The sequence below is a fragment of the Mercenaria mercenaria genome, chromosome 19 (assembly GCF_021730395.1).
Source record: "Mercenaria mercenaria strain notata chromosome 19, MADL_Memer_1, whole genome shotgun sequence".
Taxonomy (NCBI): Eukaryota; Metazoa; Mollusca; class Bivalvia; order Venerida; family Veneridae; genus Mercenaria; species Mercenaria mercenaria.
Genome location: NC_069379.1, coordinates 40,294,304 through 40,313,243, shown reverse-complemented (window position 1 = coordinate 40,313,243; position 18,940 = coordinate 40,294,304). Strand labels below are relative to the sequence as shown.

General features: G+C 33.5%; 2 protein-coding genes across 2 annotated transcripts; both read right to left on the bottom strand.

The window, feature by feature from the left end:
- Positions 1-1,605: 1,605 nt before the first annotated feature.
- On the bottom strand, positions 1,606-6,321 carry LOC128551040 (receptor-type tyrosine-protein phosphatase epsilon-like). Its single transcript, XM_053531317.1, has 5 exons — positions 5,678-6,321; positions 5,334-5,398; positions 5,107-5,143; positions 4,636-4,739; positions 1,606-1,764 (listed from the first exon to the last, which is right to left on the bottom strand). The coding sequence occupies exons 1-5, from the start codon at positions 5,703-5,705 to the stop codon at positions 1,606-1,608; spliced, it is 393 nt and encodes a 130-aa protein (XP_053387292.1). The 5' UTR covers positions 5,706-6,321.
- A 156-nt stretch (positions 6,322-6,477) lies between these two features.
- LOC128551159 (proprotein convertase subtilisin/kexin type 5-like) lies at positions 6,478-14,550 on the bottom strand. The gene is made up of 5 exons (XM_053531646.1): positions 12,205-14,550; positions 11,456-11,573; positions 9,207-9,313; positions 8,662-9,038; positions 6,478-6,856 (listed from the first exon to the last, which is right to left on the bottom strand). The coding sequence occupies exons 1-5, from the start codon at positions 14,480-14,482 to the stop codon at positions 6,683-6,685; spliced, it is 3,054 nt and encodes a 1,017-aa protein (XP_053387621.1). The 5' UTR covers positions 14,483-14,550; the 3' UTR covers positions 6,478-6,682.
- Between the last annotated feature and the right edge of the window lie 4,390 nt (positions 14,551-18,940).

Below are 18,940 nucleotides of genomic sequence, written 5' to 3'. Positions count from 1 at the left end.
ACTTCCGTGATTCTTAAGTCTTATTACAAATATTACTCACGGCTCTGTTACGTCAGTTACTAAGCACTGATGTTCTCATAATCGATTTAAATGGAGCATTAACGAGATTTTAATCATTAACTTTATCAATGCCATGTATTTTTTACTTTGCAAGGTCAGACTTATCAGGAGCACGCGATGCATCAGAGTACTATCCTATCGGAATACATATCCGTGCTCTGCTTTCTCTGATTAACACATTATTTTAACCACCAAGGAGCAGAAGGTGTTTATTTTCTTGTAAAAACAGGGGTATAAAGGGTGTTGCACTTTTCATTATTCCATTACCTCTCATGAACAGATTCAGTCAAACCGGGTCTGCTATCATCTTGCTTGGTTCATTTCTATGCTTCAAAAGGATCTTTTCACAGGTTTCATTGATTTATTCGGTAACAATAATGTGAAACCCGTAAATACCGACTGCGTTTTGTTTGGGGGAGGGAATAAAAAGTATGCGTTGCTAACTCTGCGTAACTGAAGATATACAAATCGCTCGTTGGGGATCCCAGATAAGAATCAACGAGTACATCAAACATTTCCAGTGTAATTTGAGCATTGCATGTTGCGGGTTGTAATGCAATTTCTTCAAACAACTAGGAATATCGGTAATGTAATGCATTGAACTACACTAACCTCCTGGAAAAAGGAAATGTGACATACAAAAGACAAAAACAAATTGTCTCTCTGTTCCAATCCTTTCATTTGTAACCCATTATGCTGAAAGAAAACGGATTTAGTTAATTATTAATTAGGAGCAGTAATAAAATTAATGATATACAATTAAGTTAATGTTGTGTAATTCAACAATATCGTGCTATTGCCATTAATTTAACTTTCATGTAATGGTTTAAATACGATAGACGCATTGCGTATCTAAAATATTGCATTATGATTATAGTAAAACAAATATAAAAATTAAGAAGAAGAAATTACTTAAGAAATAATATATCTCATCGGTGATTTGTCGCTGAATAATCACTGCTTGAGTTCAGATGCGAAGGAATTTTATCACGAGGCGTAGCCCGAGGATATATGCTACGCATCTGAACGACAACAGTGATTTATTCAAGAGCAAATCACTAAATGAGATATATTATTTCGATTCTAACACGTTATCAAGGACTTAAAGTACACCTTGTCGGCATGCATTAAATATTTGCCCGTTTTCAATCGGTTCTTTCCACGCGCCGTACGCCGCTTGACGCTATGACGTAATAGTTGTGACGTCAGAACAGTGAATTGTTGTTTAATAAATCACTGTCTCCAGCCTTCTTTGTTTAATAGGAAAATGAATCGGATCGTGTTAGAATAAACCACAATTATTACTGCAAGAACAACAATCTTAATTTCATTTTATAACAAATTTGATTATATCATTTTTCAACCATGCTCCAATATTTGTCTTTGTTCATGTATATGTTGTATGGCGAAGTGTCTTTATGATAATTGTGTTCGAAGCAAACGTATGGTAATAACCTGAGCTGGACAGACTAGAACCTGACTATCTCTGTTTTAGACCCCTATCTCTCAAACTGCTATTGTGACACAACATGTGACATCAGTGTGTTATTCTAATCTCATAATCGTTAATTCTGTCTTGAGGCGGCCTGGACTGACGTATTGCGTTTTAAAGAGTATCTGAACTCTCCGCACAAAGGCATTAGCCATGTTGGAGTCAGGCATGTCTTCAGTCGGTAGCTTGGGCTCCAAATAAGCCACATTATCCTATATTTACAGGATGACTATTAATGTATGCCAGAACAACAAAATTTGATATCATGTATATGTTAAAAGACATTTATTTTAGGCATCATTTACTATGCAATGACACAGACGTTGATGGTATTTACAGGATGACTTTAAATGTATGCCAGAACAACAAAATTTGATATCATGTATATGTTAAAAGACATTTATTTTAGGCATCATTTACTATGCAATGACACAGACGTTGATGGTATTGCATATGTAAAGTTCCTAAGTAATGCACATGTAATTTCTTCATCGGGCATTCAATATATTGTCCCCTTGTCTGCAACATTAGCCATAAACGCTCCTAAATGTTCTATACAACATTGTTACATGTTGCAGGAATAATCATTTACATTTCTCAGCAAATCAAACCGAAAATAGAATAAAACACAATATGGAATAAGGTATTAAGACAAGAAAGGTGTTGATTTCGTTTGTCATGGCCTGTAAGTGCCTATTTAGAGGAATGTCATTTTATTATCGACGCTCAGTCCACAAGCTTAATAGGAGATTTAAGTCTAACGCAATGCAATATCTCAAACGAAAATCTGTCAATTAAAAAGACATTTTTATGTATTTATTTTATGTAATTAAAAAGTACATTCTAATAAATTTGTTGACATAAATATGAATATATGAACTACAGTATTATAATTGTCAACGCTTAACATTTAAAAATATGAACGTAGCCGAAATTTATTAAAAATGCACGTTGTAAACTTAAAATTGCCTCCCTTTACCAACCAGGATAGATTTGAAATCAATAAATTAGGAAGCTACATACTGTTTTTAAACTTACCTCTTGGTTAAGATTATTGAAATATATCAATATATTTCAAACGCAAACGTGAAATAAGAAATTATATTGAAATCAAATAAAATAGTCCACTTTTTGAATACTTTGATACTGAAGGGCTATTACTTCTTATGAACAGATTCAGTCAGACCGAGTCTGCTTTTATGTTGCTTGGTTACCTTCTAGGTCTTCAAATGATCTTTTTCACAGATCTTATTTACAGCTTAATGTTTTAGTAACAGCGACTATTCTAACTCTCAGTACAGTTTTGCGATGCATTTCATTTCGAAGACGAAGCTTAGTTACACAAAATTAATCAAAAGTTTAATCTCGAGACCATTGGTGTCTTCCACTTGTTGGTGCTTGAATGAATTCACTGTCTGCTCTGTATGATTTCTTTTCTGAGGAATTATGCAAAACATGCAATATTTTTAAATATTCATTATTTCCAAAGTTGTTAAAACCGAAAGTATTTCACCACTTTTTATAAATTCTGTGATATATTATCATTTTTGTAATAGGAAATAGTTGTACTTAAGTATATGTAGATCTGTAACCTAAACGGTGTGGTCTGTAACCTTAATTGTTTGGTTTTCAGTTAATGTACCATATTCGCGAATAGACGTTCCGAGATGTTCTCATGATATAACATTTCATTGACATATCATGAATAAAAAATATCTCTTTATGATATATTGAGATGTACATCTACTTATGGCTCATTTAATCATTCACACTTGTTCTAGATTTGTTTCCGCGAACTGACTGTAAGTAGGTCATTTACGTTAAAATTCCGTTATACATCTATTGTATAAGCCAAAAAGAACTTTTAGATCGATGCATATGACGCACATGTAGTAAGATACTAGTATATAAAAATTCTTAAGAAGCATATAATGCAACAATGGCAGGCTCGCTCGCTTTGTTTGTGTCTGTTCTTGTTCATGACACAAATGCTTGGGGGAACAGTACAATATATTTACGTAGCAAATAAGTACATGCTACAAGAAAAGAGTTAAAATCGAATTAGGGTATATTGTCAAAGTGCTAACTCACTGTTTGAAACGTCTTGGTTTTATTTGACATTCAGTGTTTTCCTAATCACTTCTTAAAGTCGTGATTCTTATACTTTGTATTGTAGGATACATTGTATTGTATTTATACAGTGTATTGCATTTATTGCATAAACGCGACAAATGTATTCAAGGTTATGTGAATTTGTTTGACAAGAATATGGCGATCTTTCTTACAGGGAATGCTTAGACATAGCCTTGAAATACTTTGAAAATAGAGATTTTATGTATAAATATTACTTATAGTTCATATGTTTTCGCGATTAGCTCATACAGACAGTGATATGGAGACAACATATGGTCTATGTGAACTAATTTTCGGATAGAACTCTGCGCACTAACATTTGGATAAAAGCATTCCCTAGTTTCGTTACACACAATGAACATTTAGTAAAACGTACAGTGTTGAATAAACAATGCTACTACGTCATATCTGTCGACAATTTTATTGAGACCATGCTAAATATTATCTTGTCACCATGGATCATATTAAGAAAAAAACAATTTATAAAGTCATAAAAACTTTGTAGTTTGACTTAATTTACTACTTTACTACGATGCGATATGGGATATATTAACAATAAGGCTTATGCCTCGTGAATTCCATTGGTAATTGGTTACATGGAGTTCCGCAGGAAGTGAGATTTACCGCTGAAAGTGAAGGTCTTATAAACAACCATATGCCATGCTAAAGACGTATTTGTTTCACGTTGAAATAGCATTTATTGTTTCTTTTACTATATTTACCTTACGGGAGTGAAAGTAGAAAAGGATTGACTGTAAACATTTGCTTCATAAGAACAATCTAGCATTAAAATTTCTATAAGATACTTACTGCTCTTTTTCAGGGTAGTCATAAAATGAAATGTTGTATGGTAATATCGGTGCACATTTCCTACGCAAGGTTACTAAATTGGATAATCACGTCATCATCCCACAATAACTGTTATATATTATGAAAAATAAGAATCTCACCCCTGCCTCCGACAGCTTGGTTAGCATGACAATTTTCCCCACTTTCTCTTGCCATACCATTCTCCAGAATGGCGACATATCCTCCATGTATTTATATGTTGGACCTTAATTCGTAATAGCAACAACATATAGAATCAATACATGTATATATATCATTTCTTGAGTGTAATTGTATCTATTCAGGGTAAAAAATATTCTCCTATTAAAGATCAGATTGATGACCTGTTTACTAAGATATGGTGAACACTACGCTCTTCATTCTTCATATTTTCCTAATGTAAACGTAAACAATAGTATCAGTTTATGAAAATATGTCACAAACAATTTGCACAGAATTAACAGACCTTGATTTTGTAATAATTGAAACTAGGCATTAACAGTGTATGACATTTATCGACATTTTACTTTTTACAGTTCTGTCTTTGGTTTAAACAATGTGAAATGTTGTTGTATAAATACTATACAACCTACCTATGGAAGCTATGTAAGCCTTTATCTTCTTGTATCCCTGTGAGATTAAAATAAAACAATATATTTTACCTGAGAAAAATGTTCATATAACCAAGATTAATTATAAACAGTGAAATATCAAATGCGTAACACGCCTACTGCTTTTTCCTTCACAACTTATAATAGAACCTGTTTGGCTTCAATATGTTGGACAGTGTATAGAAATAAAATACATATCATTTACTTACGTCTATGTAGCTTGCGTTTATATAATCGGAGTAACCTTCATTTAGAATCACTCTTCTTTGGTCATCTAATTAAAAAGAACCGATCAATTAACTTTACCGATTTCATATAACGTAAAACAATTATTCAAAAATCTAAACGATTGTCTTCTTACAGTTGTTTGTGTAACAATCTAATAAAAGTGTTTTAATGATAGAAAAAACGTCCTTTGCTCTATGTATTTTACAGAAATGAAGATATGCATCCTGTAGAAACTTAGAAGAACTCTATAAGAATATACCCCACAGAAGTCCCTTTACAACGCTTGGTTTATATATTATATAAATAGATAATAAATGGAACAAACATGGATAAATTCCTTTGTATCTATTCATTTTTATATTTTCTTTCTTCTGCGATTCTGTGTAAGGTTTGATTAGACCTGCTGGAAGTTCCTAAAACAAAACAAAACAAATATTTCATTGACTAAGATCGAACAGTAGCAGTAACATAATTGACATAATAGTTATATATCAAATCGGTTATGTAATCGTCAACAGGCTGCGAACCTGTAAGGTTTATTATTCGGTCTGTTTAATAGTCTAAAACTGGTTTGCATGTAAGGCTCTTGTAAGATATATTGATACAATTGCTTCCTTTGTAGAACACTGATGTCACAATATATACCAAATTGTTTAAAACAAGTAGAAAATGATTCCCTCAGAAAATAGTCTATTTTGACTTTAAAGCATGCACTTTTGTGGTATATTTCGTCGTGAACATAAAGCATCTCTTTGAAAAATAAATTTTCAGTGTATGCTTAATGTGTATACTTTTCTACAGGCAGTCTCAGTTGGGAAAATGTATTTTTAACAGTCTAAGATTCGAAGTATAATTGTACAAAAATCAAAATGATTTTATATTTCAAACAAGGTAAACAGTCTGTATGAAGATCTTTATTAGCAAAATCTGTTTGATTGAGTTTGAACATGAGAGGTAATGGGAACTGCCACTTCCCTCACGCCCGTTTGCACTGGCTTAGGATACTTTCATCTTATTTTTTACTTAACACTCTTTGAGATAATGTTATAAAATAATCTGTTTGAACAAAAACTGAAAACACGATGTTTATTGTTCTCCACTAAGCAGGAAATGTGTCAGGTCAGTTTCAGTGTATATGTTAATTAGCCAATTAAAATTTTCTAAACGCAGCTATTGACTAGAATATGTTTATTTATTGTTCCGAACAGTTTGGTTCATACACAGTATAAACTGCAATGGTGTATAAAATTTAAAAAATGTCTTAAGACAGAGTATTACAACACCTTGCGTGACCCGTAACAGCATTATTTAATAGGCGAAATGGCTTTTATCATTTAAATTTGTTAGTAATACTAGCATTAAACTCATCGATGAAGTCCTCTTTTGTCTTCTTCGAAACGTATTCTGACAACTCGTTCAACATCACTTTTCTCTTCTTCATAGCTGCCACATTGTAGTAAGCATAATCAAATTCGTGTCCTCTTGTTCTAGTGTCTTCTTGTACCTGAATATGAAATACCGTATTTGACTTAAATCTCGGTCGTTTTGGCTTTCTTCGTTTGAGGTTGACACTAGTTTGAGTTAATTACATACAATGCATGTTATTAAGGGTAAATGACTAACATTTTTTCTAACGAACCATCTGTTGCTTGTACAAAATGTTTGAATAGGCATTCATAGCTGTAAAATAGCTTTGGGTTGTCAAACCACCCGTCTCTAAAGCACAGACAACTGCTTTCATTTCTGATTGCAGAATTACATGAACAAACTTTTTTTTTTCTATGATGCAACGCGGATAAATGACATTTTTTGAGAATGTCACTTATGAGGTACATGTATTTATAATTTCAAATAAGAAAACAAAAACATAATTATGCTGGATTTACATGGGTTTCTACGGAAACCAAATCTGACGCAGTATATTAAGAAAATTAGTACTACATTACAAACATTAATTCAAACAGATAATTGTCAGCTGAAGTTTTGTGTTGTTACACGTAATAAAATGTAGAAAAATACTGAGAGGTATTCTCTCATTAGTCTAAACTTTATCTAAAACTGATTATGATAGTATTCATTTATGCAAGTTTTAAATGAATTTAAGCATTTTTCTAGTCAAATTCAATTAAATCAAAATCATATGAATGAAACTTACAGAATTAAATAAATTAATATGTTCTTTCTCGATCCTTCGGTAAGTAAATATGTAAATTCAGGTTTGAAATAGATAACTTTGCCATATCAAAGTTAACCTATTTAAGGTGAAAATATTTCTTTGAGGATCGTAACTTATTTTAGTTTGGACCTATAAAGTGTACTGAACCGCTATTTATTGATTTGCCAATTTCATGTAAAATACTTTAAATAATAACTTTAAATAATTGCTTAAGATATTCGTTCGGAACAAAATATTATTGATGACATTTCAAAATTCATTAAAATCAAACTATGCTATGGTGCTTGTACATTTTCTTTTTTTTAAATATATGTTCTGGAAAAAAATCGTTTTGTGTGTCTTCTTAAAAAGCGTTGTGAAAGTAAAATAAATAAGATTATATATTTGTGTAATTTAATATTTTTGAAGTTTCTGTATTATCTTGAAAAACACGTTTTAAGGTATTGTGCACGTTCGAATCAAATTATTTCTACAATATATGTTCTGCTTAAACCTTGATGTGTTTAATACTTCAAAATACAATGAGAAAATACGGCAATTAATAAGACGATCGAGTGCTTGATGTTTTGATAAACTGTTTTGAAAAGAGTAGACCTTACGCACCCTTTTGTACTTGAACTTACTGGGAAAATCAAAATTTTGATGACATTTTCGCAAATATATTTTTTCTACAATTTATATTTTTACTAACACTTCCCAATGTGGTAAATAAACATACTGGCTAGAACATGTTGAAAAGATATGTATAGGACCGTCTTCTTGGTTTTAAGATATTTGTTCTCGGTTCCATTCACCCGTACATTTCAGATTATTTTGAGGATAGTATTTAAATTTTTCGACGTGCCAACATTTTTGATAATATATTTTATTTATACAAAGATTGTAGTTGTGATACCTTTACTTACGGGTTGCCATCTATTTGTGAAAATATTATCTTTTCTATATCCCTGAACAGGCTTTAGTCACTATTTCCAGTTTTACAAACATGCGGAACTACCTTAAAGTTACCATTCGTTTCAAAACAAAATGTATTTTGAATAATGCTAACGAGATGGGAAAAGTTTAGAAAGCAATTTAGCTATCTTGCTCAAAACATTAAAAAAGAAATAATAGGAACGAACAAATTTGTTTACATTAGCTGCCAGACCGCTTACATCTTCTTCATCAATCTCCAAGAATGAATAAGCCGATCGGTTTGAATTTTTTGGTGCCCCTGAATTCATGTAAACAGACTCTTGAACATTTGTATTTTCATAGAAAACTCTCTGGTTTTGTGCAAGTGGTGGGTTGTTGTTACGTGTCCTGTTGATAATATTATCATTGTCACATCTTATATTTTCGTCATTACTGACTTCTTCGTAGTTTGGAATACAAACTGATTTTACGTTGTGATGTTTTGCTCTATTCACTTGGTAGACTGCATTTGAACTTTTCGCATCGCTGTTTGTTTTATCTGAAATCTTTGATCGTTCAGTTGCATTTTTCTTTGGTTTGTTAGGCACAGCATATACTGTAATATATGTAAATCAACAATAAATGAATGATGTTAAAATCTAAATAATATTTCCTGTAAACAGAGAATTGACTTTTACTTCATGTCTATATTCAGTAAACTGTAAATTAAAAACATGACGTTAACAATGTTCCGACATTTCTTTTGCAAGGGGAAATGGTTTACCTGCATCATTTTGCTCCGATTGATTTCCGCTTAATACTACTTCACTATAGGTAACTACAGTGGTATCTGTTATGGCTTCGTCCTCGTAGATCTTTTTATTGCGCCGCCTGTTAGTAAATCATGATTATTTAACTTGCACACGTATGAAAATAATATCTTGCAAGAATAGTCAGTTAAATAGAAATTATTCATACTTTGTAAACACCAAACGGAACGGCACCTGGAATAATAGATAATATTCATGCAAGGCAACACTTATTTTTAGTTCATCTGAGCACAAAGTGCTCGGGGTGAGCTATTATGATCGCTCACCGTCCGGCGTCCGTACGTCGTCCGTCCGTCCACATTTTCCTTTAAACAACATCTCCTCCTAAACCAACAGGCCAATTTTGATGAAACTTCACAGGGATGTTCTTTGCGTGGTCTTCTAAAAAAATTGTTCAAAGAATTGAATTCCATGCAGAACTCTAGTTGCCATGGCAACCGAAAGGAAAAATTTTAAAAATCTTTTTCTCAAAAACCAGAAGCCCTAGAGCTTAGATATTTGGTGTGAAGCATCGCCTAGTAGACCTCTACCAAGTTTATTCAAATCATGACCCCGGGGTCAAAATTGACCCCGCCCCAGGGGTCATTTGATTTTACATAGGAAAATCTAAAAAAATCTTCTTCACAGAAACCAGAAGCTCTAGAGCTTAGTTATTTGAACTGTAGCATTGTCTAGTGGACCTCTACTAAAGTTGTTCAAATCATGACACCGGGATCAAAATTGACCCCGCCCCAGGGGTCACTTGATTTTACATAGATTTCTATAGGAAAATCTTCAAAAAAAAAAAATAAAAAATAAACCAGAAGGCCTAGAGCTTAGATATTTGACTTGTAGCATTGCCTAGTGGATCTCTATAAAATTTGTTCAAATCATGATCCCCGGGTCAAAATTGACCCTGCCCCAGGGGTCACTTGATTTTATATAGAAAAATCTTCAAAAATTTTCTAAAAATAAACCAGAAGGCCTAGAGCTAAGCTATTTGATATGTAGCATTGCCTAGCAGACTTCAACAATTTTTTTCAAATCATGACCCCCGGGGTCAAATTGACCCCGCCCCTTCGGGTTACTTGATTGTACATAGAAAAATCTTCAACATTTTCTAAAAATAAACCAGTAGGCCTAGAGTTTAGATATTTGACATGTAGCATTGCCTAGTGGACCTCTACAAAATTTGTTCAAATCATGACCCCCGGGGTCAAAATTGACACCCACCCCAGGGTTCACTTGATTTTATATAGGAAAATATTCAAAAATGTTCTTAAAATAAACCAGAAGGCCTAGATCTTAGCTATTTGATATGTAACATTGCCTAGCAGATTTCTACAAAATTTGTTCAAATCATGACCCCCAGGGTCAAATTGACCCCGCCCCTTTGGGTTACTTGATTGTACATAGAAAAATCTTCAAAATGTTCTAAAAATAAACCAGAAGGCCTAGAGCTTAGATATTTGACTTGTAGCATTGTTTAAAGGACCTCTACAAAATTTGTTTAAATCTTGACACCCAGGGTCAAATTGACCCAGCCCCAGGGGTTACTTAATTGTACATAGGGAAGTCTTCATAAATTTGCTAAAAATAAACCAGAAGGCCTAGATCTTAGATATTTGATATGTTACATTGCCTAGTAGACTTCTACAAATTTTGTTCAAATCATGACCCCTGGGGTAAAATTGACCTCGCCCCAGGGGTTACTTGATTGTACATCGGAAAATCTTCAAAAAAATTTCTAAAAATTATCAGTTTGACGTTTGAAACATGTAGCTCATATTACTCGGGTGAGCGATCCAGGGTCATCATGACCCTCTTGTTTTGTAAAACTGTTAACAAAAATTTAACTATTTTAAAAACAGTCATCAGGCATGTCCAAATTAATTATTGATAACGATTGCTTAAAATTCTTTATAAGGAGCAAACAATATTTTAGCAAGTTGTTTAATTCGAAAATATTAAATTTGAATCGCAGAAGAGAAATTATAAAAACTGAAGCTCCACAACCATTTTAACTAAACATGCGTACATCTCGCGGTTACAATACACATTTATATACTTCTTTTGTTCAATTTCTGCTTGAAAAAAATAACATTTTATACAGCTCCAAAAGAGCATTAACTAAAATTACGTATTAATGTTAGTTTGTATTACAATCGATATTTTAACAATAACCATGATTATACTTTTCAGAATTAAGTGTTGATAATCTTACCTTTTGATCAGCAAACCACCAACAATCGCTCCAACAATTAACACTACAAGGAAGGTAGCTCCAACTGATGCACCGATTCTAAGATTACTATTATTGACGCCACTTGTATGCTCCGATTCTAAAATATTTATAACATAACTGTCCATTAAGTCAGATATCTTATCACTTTGTTATCAGAAAAAAGTATTTTTGAAATATGATTTAGTTTCGTCATGAACGTAAAGTTATATCAAATCATCATCGTGCAATTTGACACAAAAGAGTATTTCACGTGATTTACTGCTCCCCATGACGTTAAAAAGAACGATCATGGATTTTCAAATAATTAATTTTATGTTGACAAAAGATACTGTAATAACATATTTCATTTTATTCAAATGGAAAGTAATTTTACAAGCAAATGCTTCCGGCAAAAAGTGATCAAAGATAAATTTAATGTGTATTCGTCTTTTTATTTGTTTATTAACGTTGATATTTTCAATTTTACGTAGGCTAAAGTAACAAAATGTATATCACTTATAATTGTAAATATGAGTATTGCAGTTCTGCATGGGAATATATGCGGTCGGTCTTATGGAGCTCTACAATAACTTCGCTGCATACCACTATATCATGTACATTTTTTATTATATATAGAAATATATTAGGTACGTATGGCTTTTCTTTCAATACATATTATTTTTATTCATATACACTGCATATCTAAAGTAAACATTAAATTAGTGTATATCAATTTAGTTTATATTCACCCATTTCACAACGAGACCCCTCAAATCCAGAATCGCAGCCATACACGCAAGCTCCAGTCAGTCGATCACATGTTCTATTTACACAGGTTTGGCTACATGTCATATTGCACATATATCCATGATAACCATTATGACAGTTTGAAAGACACGTCCCGTTGCCTTCATAGCACAGTTTACCATTTTTCGAAAGTAAACATGTTTCGTTACATTTATATTCGCACTGTACCCCGAAGTAGTTCCCTGCGCAACCAGTTAGACATGCACCATTTGCTTGATTACAGGTTTGCTCCTGGCATGTGGGACTACATTTCATCTCACACTTCGTTCCATAAAATGTTCGATTTACACAGCCAAATAAACATGACCCATCAATTATTCTACATCTAGGCATTCCATCAGTTGTGTTGCAAGTCTCACTGCAGGCTAAAGAGCAATCATGCAAATATTTGTCATCAGCACATACAGAGCATATGCCATCGCTTTGTGCACAAATAACGCAACCTTGGCTACAGTTTTTTTCACATGTAGGCCCCCACCAACCATCTTCACAACCAGTGGAACAATAACCGTGTCTAGAATCACATGTTCCATTTCTACATTTCTTTGAGCATACACGACATACCCTGTTTTCCTGACGCGGATAATGATTTGTAAGGCATCTGCTACATCCGCCATAACCATTGTTTGCGTCCGTCAAACATTCTAAGCAGTTAATGTCATTACTTGTGCAAAGCTTAGAACAATCGTTTCTGAAATATCCGATTTTGCACCCACTGAGGCATTCGCTATCAGAGATGCATTCATTATTCTTGCAGTTATGACTACATGGACAACAGTAGTTATCCGTCACATAATAGGTTGAATTAAAACATGACGCACAAAAAACATCTAAGCATGTCGAGCATTCGCAGTTCCTTTGGGTACCAGCAAAGCCGAGTTTACAAGTCTCACAAACGCCATCTTCAAAACAGTTGCAGTTCTGAGGACAATTGCAACGCTCTCCTTTAAACCCCTTGATACAGCCTATTGAACAAAACCCGTTTTCACTGAGGCACTTGCTTTCAATGCAATTATCTGAACAAGGGGCCGAACATTTTGTTCCCCAGTATCCATCTTGACAGCCGTAAAGGCAGTTACCTGTATCATCATTGCATGCCTGTTTCAGACACCTGTCAGGGCACATAAGATCGCATGTGTAAAAGTCAGATGTTTTACCATATTTATTTTCAACGCATCCAAAACATTTGTCTTCATGTTGTTGTGAACAGGACTTACAAACACTGTTACATTGGCTGTCGCATAATGCACCAGTGAAGCCTTCTGCGCACCCGTCACTGCAATGGCCTGTTGTTTGGTCGCAGATAGTTCCAATTCTGCAGTTAGAGCAAGTATCCGAACAAACAGTCCCTTTAAACCCGACTTTACATTCATTGCAAAAGAGTGATGAACTGCAAGAAGTGCAATTTCTCGGACACCGTACACAAAAGGTTTGTTGATAGTATGTTTGCAAATAGTATCCTTTCCTGCATTGCTTACAAACTCCGCTTTGTACGTAGTATCCTTCGTTGCAAGAAATACATCCATAACTAGCCGTACATGATTTACACTGGAAACTACAACTATGGCATTGCCCAAAGTATATGTAATAACCATTTTCGCATTTAGAGCAGTCAGAGATTCCAATGCATCTGATGCAATTTGTACCACACGGATAGCAATTACCATTCCATAAATAATACCTTTCATTACACTCGGTGCAGTCCATCCATGTTTTACAAGATCTACACTGGCCCTTACATTGATGACATAAATTATTCTCTAAGTAGTGTCCTTTAATACATTCGGTGCATAAAGCACCTGATTTGCAGGAGTTGCAATATGATGGACAATCGGAGCAATAATTCGACAAATAAAACACAGATGAACAACCAATACAATCTGCTAGTGAATTGCATGTATGGCAAGAATGGCTACAGTGTTGACAAAAACGTCCATCCCAATAATAGCCATCAATGCATTTATCACAGTAATTTAGGGTTTTACATGATTTGCAGTTAGTGCTACATTTAAAGCACTGTCCTCGATCAATGTAATATCCAACTTGGCATTCATTGCAACGATTAATGTTAGTACATTGCTTGCATCCTGTGGAACACTTGAGACTACAGTCAGTATGAAAAGTCATATCTCCGTTATTGTAAAATCCATCATAACATTTGCTACAGGAATATCTACTCGAGCAAGTGACACAATTCTCGGGACAAGAGTTATAGCACATGTCACCCCAATATCCATTTATGCATCCATTCGTGCATTTTCCCCAATGACAGGTTCTTCCCAAACAGCAGGAACATGGTACGCCGTAACATGGCTGACAGATTGCTGAAGTAAATGATACACTTATGTCTGAGTTCTATACATATGTGGTATATTATTGTGGTGATTGTTTCATATAAATTCTTTCTACCTATCTTTAATTATAGATAATAACAAATGAGAAAGCAAGTCTACTGTTCTGAATTCATTCAGTAATACGGTTTAAAACAATTAAAATATCACTGCTGATTTGCGAGACATGATAACAAAGATTTGGGTATATATGCAACCAGTACCAATATGTAGATAGGCGTTCTTATAAGATAGCAAGTTCGGAAGTTGTGTGCGCACGTGCCTCCTTGCATTTTTGCACAGTTTGAGAAAACGGAATTATCTCATGCACGTTAAGAATCTAAATGTCGTCCGACATTTCTAGAATTATACTTGACAACTCTAGAATTGCGAAGGGATATTTAAAATTGTAACTTTTAAAGATTGCAGAAAGCATACATATGCAAGTATTTTATTGCTAATTAAGACATATGTCTTTTGGTTGGCAATGAACATTGTAACTGAAGAAATGAATTTTCAATTTAGATCATATTTTCAAAACTATTCAGTGCAAAATTTGAATATATTCAGATCTAATGGAAAAGCTTAAAATATCCTTTATTAGAACGGAACAACGATTGAATATTTTAAGATAAATTTATAGTTTTCGTCTTGAGCACGTGCTATTCGTGCTGATGATTCAAATTATTCTAATGGTGCCGCGCAATTGAATATGACAAAGCATTTTATTTACTGACATCAATTGAAAATTGCGACTTTGAATTAGTCATTGAAAGTTTCGCATTTTGTTAGAAATTTTATCAAAATGTCCCAAGAAATAAAACAAAAACGTATTCTTCTTTCTATGACTACTTTGTATTATATATTATCTTGCCTCCTACAAGTTTCTTGCATTTCTATTGGTCAATAGACGTCACGTGGAGACAGGATATATTCCATATCCTGCTAGTACATTTTAGATATAAATTTTGATTAAAACAAAATGGCTGCCACACTGCTGGCCTATTTGAATCAAGTCAGATTATTTATTAGCTCCAGATAATTATACTGATTTTATACAATTGCTTAATTTTGTGTAGTATGTATATTGTATGGTCTACTGTTTCCATGTACATGTATGTCATTAGTTGTGCTCATTGTCTGCTGCTCACTTGAAGAAAATGTAGACTCAGAAGATTATAGTTATTATGTAAATGTATAACTTATAGTTCTTGAGTATAGCATAAGTTACCGGTTTTGTATAAATACCGTTTTCATAACTACTTTGTAAATGATTAAACATCCTTTAGCATAATAACTCTGATGGAGATAAAATATTATAAACACAGTTATAACTGTTACAACTAATGAAGGGTATCATATTTTCTTTATACAACACAAGAACAAACTGATAAGAAATAACAATAATGGGTTAATCCTATCAATTTTATATTAAAATTATATTTGCATGTAAATTGAAAACAACGTCAAAATATAGAATTTATTTTGACGTCCCAAAATGATGCATGCAACTTTTATTAAGGAAAATCGTACATCTACAGCCAAAATAAATATTTGATATTTCTGTAAATTAAAAGCTGATGAAATTGAACTATATTTTTCGCATTTAAATATATCACGTAAATAAATCTCTGGTGACATAAAAACTACGAAATATTGTTTTCAATAAAGGCGTTTCTGATAAAATATAATTATAATAATATCTGTTAATTCCACCTTCTATAAAATTTAATTTCTCTCAATAAATAATCGGATTTTGGCTCCGCTTTTTTTAAAGATTTATCCAGTGACAGCGGATAATGTTTTCATGCTAATATTTTGAAAGGTTAGATATAGAAATATTACATACCAAATCTGCATGCTGTTAAGAACAGCAAAACTTTCCCAAGCAGCATAATTTTCTGAAAGACAATAGAAACATTATGTATTTACACCATTTTAAAGCAAGTTCACCAAAACTTAATCCGTTCACGAAAGTGCAATCTGCTTACGACATAACATTGCGTAAAAATCAAAGTGGACGCAGAACAGAGAAACAAAGAAAAATCTATCACTTGAAAGAAAAATGTCATTTGGGACACATTTATTAATGTTGAATAAAGACATGATTATATAAAAATGAGATTTTACATGTAGAGCAATAATTCGACAAATATATAAGTATGAAGGTTATTAATTAATAAGGTTATTATAATATAAGCAGCAATTCATTTACAAAAAGATGAAGCATGAGCAAATAATTGTCTGTCCGAACAGAAAGATTATTATGTTAAATGAGCAAAAATAATAACAGACACTGTTTAATTACGCCTGATAATCAGAGATCATTGAAACACTCATCATAGGACCGGTTTAAGCTAATACATAGATTTATCATAAACCTATATAAAGTATGTAAAAATCGGCTTGTATTTTACAATATTAAATATAAACAGGCAGAAAAACACCGGTATAGTACCTTTTAAATTCCGTATTTTACCTTCCGTATTGTATGCTGCCGAACTACTTTCATTAATATAGATGACCAGACACAGTTTTATAAAAAGCGCACATAACAACGTTACTTAGTTCCATTTAAATATCGATAAAATTAAAGATTTCGTTCAATAACAAAACAGCAAACAAAAAGGTAGAGTTATATAATAAATGGGTCATTATAACAGTAGCTAAATCTGGGATTTTGTATTTGGCTGTCATGGATTTTGCAAGGTCGGATTACACTTGGCGCTTCCGCGCCTCGTGAGATCCGATCTGACAAAAATCCGTTCGAATCGAATACAGCATCCCAGTTCGAGATACTGTTATAATAACCTTATTATTTTTGAAAGAAAGATTTTTCTGACATCCAAAAATTGACGAAAAGTCAAACTTACAAAATAACCCCAAAATCCCAAAATAGTTTTAAAGCCATGGTTTTATTATTTGACGAAAGTTCCTTTAATTCGAAAAGAAATTCTAAGAGAGACATAAAATTGTAATAAAATCTTATTTTTCCAGAAACGTAAGTACTGATGATCGCGATTAGATAAGTCATATATTTACACAAAATATTCTCGTTTGAATCAAACAATTGACAACATTTTAGGGGCCTCCGTGGCCGAGTGGTTAAGGTCGCTGACTTCAAATCACTTGCCCCTCATCGATGTGGGTTCAAGCCTCACTCGGAGCGTTGAATTCTTCATGTGAGGAAGCCATCCAGCTGGCTTACGGAAGGTCGGTGGTTCTACCCAGATGTCCGCTCGTGATGAAATAATGCACTTGGACCTTGGGTCTTCCTCCACCATTAAAGCTGGAAAGTCGCTATATGACCTATTATATGTCGGTGCGACGTTAAATCCAACAAAAAAAAAAAAAAAAAAAAAAAAAAAAAACATTTTAAGTTCGACACGAGGATGATGTATTCTTAATTGATTAGTTTAGCTTTAAAATCGAAAGATCTGTCAGGATACTGGTTATATGACCTAGGGAAGTGCCTACGCCTTTAGTATCTTGAACAATGAAATGGGTCCAATCGCTAAGGTGACAGTCACTATGTCTTAGACTAGCTGACAAACGATGTAGAATGTCCTTTGTTAAAACGTAGAGCTGGTGGGACCAAATATCTCATGTATAGAATTTTCCTCTGGCTACCTTGCCTAAATGATTCGTGTACCAATGATTCGTAAATGATTTTAATTATGAGCTAGACAATTTCAGGGATCAGGCAAATCACTAAATGCTTCAAACTAACAATTTTCAATTAGCTCAAACTCCTATAGGCTGCAGGCTCTATACTTGACTGGTCTTTTTGTTCTAGTTCCCATCAGACAATGTCTTTGAATCAACAACATACGAGTTCTATCGCATAAATGCTCGGCCTCAGTCCTCTCAAACTCTATATGATTTCCCTGTCTCCTGGATGCTCAGCGCCTATATGCTATCATATGTAGCATTCAACTACCATATACGTATATCCCCGATGCCTTGGCTGTACTTCGCCAGTACTGCTGAACCGTCTATAAGCTGGAACTCTCTTACTATCTGCTATCGTCTATAGCATTCAACTACCCTTAAGGTAAAACTCATATGCGCTGACCCTATAGCTCGAAACTGTTTCGAAATTCTGCAACTCTTCTTTAGTCATTGAACTTCTAAAGTCTTCTTTTTAATAATTTATCCGCCCTGACAGGGTAACTGCAATAGTCTCCTTATCAAGGTACTGGGATAAATTATTAGTTGAATCCTCGATGTGTCTTCTTCAACCGCTGTATACCGAATGCCGAATCTGTCATCCATCAACCTATTTATACCTCAGCAGACGTGCTATTTTCAGAACTTGTTTCTGATTGGTCTAAATTTAAACATAGTG

Coding starts and splice junctions, on each gene's coding strand:
- LOC128551040 (XM_053531317.1), bottom strand. CDS start 5,705: ATGAATAGATACAAAGGAATTTATCCAT. Junction 5,399..5,677: donor ATACAAAGGAATTTATCCAT/GTTTGTTCCATT, acceptor CTTTTTAATTAG/ATGACCAAAGAAGAGTGATT. Junction 4,740..5,106: donor GGCTTACATAGCTTCCATAG/GTAGGTTGTATA, acceptor TTACGAATTAAG/GTCCAACATATAAATACATG.
- LOC128551159 (XM_053531646.1), bottom strand. CDS start 14,482: ATGTGCTATAACTCTTGTCCCGAGAATTGTGTCACTTGCTCGAGTAGA. Junction 9,314..11,455: donor GGTGGTTTGCTGATCAAAAG/GTAAGATTATCA, acceptor ATTTACTAACAG/GCGGCGCAATAAAAAGATCT. Junction 6,857..8,661: donor TAAGCGGTCTGGCAGCTAAT/GTAAACAAATTT, acceptor TTTCATATTCAG/GTACAAGAAGACACTAGAAC.